Source organism: Gekko japonicus, unplaced genomic scaffold (assembly GCF_001447785.1).
Source record: "Gekko japonicus isolate JY-2015 unplaced genomic scaffold, Gekko_japonicus_V1.1 scaffold5858, whole genome shotgun sequence".
NCBI classification, from domain to species: domain Eukaryota; kingdom Metazoa; phylum Chordata; class Lepidosauria; order Squamata; family Gekkonidae; genus Gekko; species Gekko japonicus.
Genome location: NW_015160400.1, coordinates 35473 through 41257, shown reverse-complemented (window position 1 = coordinate 41257; position 5785 = coordinate 35473). Strand labels below are relative to the sequence as shown.

At 50.1% G+C, this 5785-nt stretch overlaps 1 protein-coding gene across 1 annotated transcript; it reads right to left on the bottom strand.

Moving 5' to 3' along the window:
- Positions 1-1283: 1283 nt before the first annotated feature.
- HAO2 (hydroxyacid oxidase 2 (long chain)) lies at positions 1284-5323 on the bottom strand (the record flags this gene model as incomplete). The annotated part of the gene is made up of 3 exons (XM_015417889.1): positions 5193-5323; positions 3032-3183; positions 1284-1567 (listed from the first exon to the last, which is right to left on the bottom strand). Coding segments are annotated over exons 1-3 (567 nt in total), but the record flags the coding sequence as incomplete, so codon positions are not given.
- Positions 5324-5785: the final 462 nt, after the last annotated feature.

Here is a 5785-nt window from a genome sequence, read left to right as displayed (position 1 = left end):
AAATCCAATCTCTTCTTCCTTCTCTTCTTAAATGTTCTCCCCTCATGCCAGACTTTGGCATATTGGCCCTTTGAGATCCTTCTAACTCTACTTCCCTCTCCTGATACATACTGGGGTCAAGTCTGGAAATGTTCTCTATTTCATGTTTTGCAAGAGCTGGCCAGCACTTTGATTATACCCGTCTCTTTACCCATAAGGCCACGGGTTTTCAGGCTCTCTCCTTTCAAGGGATCCTTTTTACAAACTCTATGATTTGAAGCAAATTCTACCATAGTTTTTGCCCCAAAACCAGAGCATCGCCCCCGACATCCCTGATGTGCCTACATCACTTCCTGTGTATGCACATTGCAACGGTCCTCCCCAGTTCCAGAAAATCCCTCCCCCACTGGTGTGACAATTAGACCTGGCAACTCTAGCATTAACTTGTGCAAATCAGAGTGGGGGAGGGGTATGCTGGGCATAGGGTTGCCAATTCCTGCTTGAGAAATCCCTGGAAATTTGGGGTGGAGCCTGGGGAGGGGATGGAGTTTAGCAGGGTTGTAATGCCATAGAATCTACCATCCAAAGCTTACATTTGCACTACTGATCTCTGTAGTCTGGAGATCACTTGTAATTCTCGGAGAACTCCAGGTCCCACTTGGTGGTTGAGGTCCTTCCTGGCAACTGGTGGGGATGGGGGGGGGGGTTTACTGGAAGCAGCAGGGAGGCCCATCCAACGTACAGCAACATGTCCATGTTGGATGGTCCTCCCTTCTGCTGGGGATGTGACCCAGAAGTGACATCATCACGTCCGGGATGTCGAGGGTGATGCTCCGATATTCAAGCAAAAACTCTATGGTAAATTTGGCCCAGATACCAGAGCATCATCCTGACGACCCGGATGTGATGACATCACTTCCAGATCACAAGGGCAGTGACGTAGACTCCCTCTTTTTCGGGGTAAGTCCGCCCCCCGCCAGGCAGCTGATCACTGTGTCACACAGTGGCCAAAAATACCAGGTGCCATCAGGAGGTCCACCAGTGGGGCCAGGACACTAGAAGCCCTCCCACTGTTGTGCCCCCCCCTGGAATTACGACTGATCCCCAAACAACAGAGATCAGTTTCCCTGGAGAAGATGGCTGTTTACAGAGTCAACCTTCTAAAGCATTGTCATGCTGCTAAGGTCACTCCCACCCCCAAATCTCCAGGAATTTCCCCCAACTCAGAGCTGGCAACGCTAGTGGGAGATAGGAAGCCCCGGGCTGGTCTGTAGCTCTTTCTCTCCCATCAGAAGTTTACAAACCTCAAAGACGCCTTCCAAGTTCTTGACCGACATGTGCTGCGGGAGGTGGAAGCTGTTGCGGATGTCATCCCGTCTCTTCCCGGAGTAAGGCACATCCACCGTCAGCACCACTGCCTGGAAGCCCGAGGCTTCCGCCCGTCTCACCAGCTGCACGGAGGCTGACCTCTTCTGGTGAATGTAAAGCTGGAACCAGCGGAAGCCCGCAGGGGCCGCAGCCACCGTTTCTTCCATCGAGCAAGTGGCATAAGTGCTGGCAATGTAGCAGACGTTCATGGCTTCTGCCGCTTCAGAAGACATGGGGGGAAGGGGGCAAAGTCACAGAGTCCGAGAGAAAGGGAGCGCCTTGTAGGCCATCTGACTAGGGGTGCCAAGCTCCAAGCGGAACCTACAATCACAGCTGGTCTCCAGATGACTCAGATAGGTTATCAGAGAAATTGGTGGCTTTGAAGGGTGGGCTCTATGGCATTATACCCCCTGAAGTCCCTCCCCTCCTCAAACCCCGCCCTTCCCAGTCTCCACCCCCAAATCTCCAGGAACTTCCAAACCTGGAGTTGGCAGCCTGATCTACCAATAAAAATAGTAGCTCGGCCACAAGCAGACCTATAAACAAGGTGCAAAGTACGGTGCTGTAGGATACAAATACAGCACTAATAGCAACAATTAATGCATATAAATAATTGTAAGATAACAATGTTGTACACGTTTCACACCATCAATTTTTTTGTAAAGGTCCCCCTCAAGCATGACACATCAAGTGTAGCAATTTCAAGTGCAAAAGAGGTGCAGGAGCTCATTAGCATAACATTAGCATAACTTATTTGCATATGCCACACCCCCTGATATCACCGGAAGTGTGTCAGAAGGCCACATCCACCACTCAGGCTCCACTGGACTGTTTTGGATTGCTAGCTATTGGGGGGGGATGTGCAGATCTGTCCTCACAGAGGAGGGAGAGCTTGTACCTGAAGGTGGGCCGGGGGGGAGGGGCTCTGCAACTTACCTGGCTGCTTCTTGCCCCTTGTGGCCCGACTGAGGGCTGCTGGGAGCAGGGGGCGGGGCTTGTTGCGTGTGCCCACCCCCTGGGCTCCTTACTGCTGGAGCTCCGCTCCTGTGCGCTCCCGCAGGAAAGGACCCCTGGAGACGGCTAATAGAATATTATTTTATTTTTTTTGCTAATAGAATATTTTGACAGATGTGCAGACCTGTTGTTTAAATGGGGCAAAACAGCAAGACCCGAATGCGATTGTGGGGCAGCCCGCAAAACTATTCTCCACCTGTCACAGGAATGTGAGCATCGTGCTTTCCGGGGAGATGTGATGGAGCTCCTTGAACTTCCTGCAGCTGCGATTGAGTGGGTTGAAAATTCAGACATCAGTATTTAGGGGCATTGCCCAATTGGTCTGCATACCCGTTGCATTAACTTGGTGATGTCTTTTATAGCACTAGATGCTTCCTGCGTGTAACTCTGCCATACAATAAATAATAGTACAACTGATCTCCAGACTATGGAGATCAGTTCCCCCGGGAGGAAATGGCTGCTTTTGATGGGTGGACTCTGTGGCATCACATCCCTACTGAGCTGCCTCCGCTCCTCATACTCTGCCTTCTCCAGTTTCTGCCCCCCAGCTTTCCCAAGCCGGGAACCCTTTCTGTATTCGTTTTGGACCCCCCTCTTCCCCATGATGAATTATCCATGTCAGCTCCCGCCCAAACACACAACGTTTCCTAGCAAGGAGACTCTGGCGTACCTTTGGCTGTGCTCTTCTCCCCACGGGGCCAAGCCAGCCTGTGAAAACCTGTGGGAGCAATCCCTACGGGGAAGCTGATCTCCGTGCCGAGGATCGTCGTCTTGGTGTCTATCACAGAAACATCGCACAGCATGCGGGGCCACAATCGGATTCTGTGGAGGGAAGCGGAGGGCTGAAATATCAGGGCTGGTTGCTGAGAGTCAGGATTTTCCGGGACCCTCCCAAAGAAGTGTTCAGAGGATCTGACAATCTCTTAGGTCTCACTCAAAACGGAGGCCATCCCATGTTGCGTACCGTCTAGACATTATTTTCAGATTTTGAAAACATACTGCAATAGAGCTAGTTGAAAAGCTAGTGGAATTCCAGAATTTAGACCAAGTTTCCTCATCTAGTGTCGTAGTGCAATCTTTCTGCCATGCATATTGATAAGCCATTAGAGCTTTGGAGGGTTTTTGGAGCAATATTGTGTACATCTTTGATATGAGTCCTTTGTACAGTTGATCTGAATCTCGAATTATGTGTTCTAGATCTGTTAGTGGTCGTGCCATCATATCCGGTATCTTTAGAGATTGAATGCAGTGGCTTAATTGTACCTAGAGCTTGTTCTATTTTAATTTTGTTTTTCATCCCATGTTTAAATTCATTGAAGGAAGAAGAAGAGGAGGAGGAGGTGGAGGAGGAGGAGGAGATTGGATCAGGCACTGCTGTATGTCTCCTTGCAGGAGACAGTCTGGGGTTGGGGAAGTCAAAAGATTTTTTTTTGGGGGGGGTGCAGCCTGACCCCAATGTCTGCCTGTGTGATTGTCCTGGGGGCACCTCACTTTGGAGCGGCTGGCGCAAGAACCAGGTTTTGGACCAGGAAGTGCCATATGTCCCCTTGGAGAGTCCCCTGAAAGTGGGTGTGTATGACATATGGTTAGAAAAAGAGGTGCAGGAGCTCATTAGCATAACTCATTAGCATAACTTATTTTCATATGCCACCCCCCCTGACATCACCGGAAGTGCGTCAGAAGGCAACACCCACCGCTCAGGCTCCGCTGGCCTGTTTTGCACTGCTAGAGCTCTGCAGCTTACCTGGCTGCTTCATGCTCTGACTGAGGGCTGCTGGGAGCAGGGCGTGGGGCTTGCTGCATGTGCCCGCCCCCTGAGCTCTTTACTGTTGGAGCTCCGCTCCTGTGCGCTCCTGCAGGAAATCCTGGTCCAGACCTTATTTTGAGGTTCAGAGCTTTCAAACTCTCCTCTGTTTTTGGTTGAATTCATGAATAAGTCACGAATAAGGAATGGATAAGGAACTGGGAATAAGGAACCAACTTCAGCCTCCTGCCCTTCTTGGCTCTTAGCTACACGAGCTTAAATAGCTCCTCACAGTACCCGGGAGTCTCTCCCCCTTCCTTTGGTTTGTGGGGACCCTACCAATCCCATGTGCTGCTTCCCACTCCCGGGAATGGTCTGTGACCCCTTTCTGGCCAACCTTTCTTTTGCCTCTTCCCTCTTTTGTGACTTCAGTGTTAAACCAGGTCAGAGGAAAACCTTCTTTAATCTGTTTCGAAGAGGGAAACACGGGATTATTTCTGATGGAATTTCTGTGCGGAATCTCCATCTGGAGCCAATCTGGGGAGGGGGTGAAGCTAAGATCCCCTTTCACCACTGGCCCACCCGGTCAATTGTCAGGTCTCCCCGGTTAAGACACTCTCCACAACACACTTAAGCAGTGGTAATTTATTGAGATATGCTTACTTCAGGAAAACAGGCTCCATGTCAGAACTGAGAAAAAGGCAGGCAAAAGCCCCTATGATAGATAATACAGAATACATCCCACACCTCTCACATACGTCATCATTCAGCCCCTAAGGTAGCTATGGCAACCCTGACAGATATATGGTGCCTTATCTTGGTTCAGGCCTGGCGAAAGAGTCTCCAAGGCCAGCTCCCTTGAGAACCAATGATGGGGCACAATCTTAAGGAAAGTTATGGCTTCTACAAGCGGGCACTCCAAACGCTCATGCACTCCCCTCAGGAATTCCCTCCCCCCTTAATTATGGCAAGCGGTGAAGCGGAATGATGTGAAACAAATGGAAGCTTGACACCAATGCCTGGCATTTTATGAACGTCCACCCCAAAATGAACGATATACCCTGTGAAGAGTAATCGTTCCTCGTACCTTTTAAATGCCCTGAGGTTGTCATCCCGGGTATAGGAGTCATCTGCCCCAGCGGCAAAATATTCCCAGGTGGCCTTGGGGAGATGCTTCTTGGCATAAGCTTCGAAGTCTGACAAACATATCAGGGGCATTTTGGAGCAACGTGAGAAGAACCTGGAGGGAGGAAAGGAGCAGGATGAGCGCAAGAAGCACAGAGAGCTGGTGCGGTGTTGTGGTTAGAGCGGCAGACTAGAATCTGGCTGGGAGACCCAGGTTCGAATCTCTACTCTGCCAGGGAAGCTCAATGGGTGATCTTGGGCCAGTCACACACTCTCAACCTTACCTCCCTCACAGGGCGGTTGTTGCAAGAATAAAATTGAGAAGGAGAGAATAATCTGTTTAGTGCCATGGGAGAGACAAACGGAGTATAAATATTAGCTGCTGTAGATTTTCCGGGTTGTGTGGCCGTGGTCTTGGCATTGTAGTACCTGATGTTTCGCAAGCAGCTGTGACTGGCATCCTCAGAGGTATAAAACAGAAAGATGGAGTACTCTCTGTGTCAATGTGAGAAGAAAAATGGTAGGCAGGTGATTTATATCTACTCAGGAAGCTGG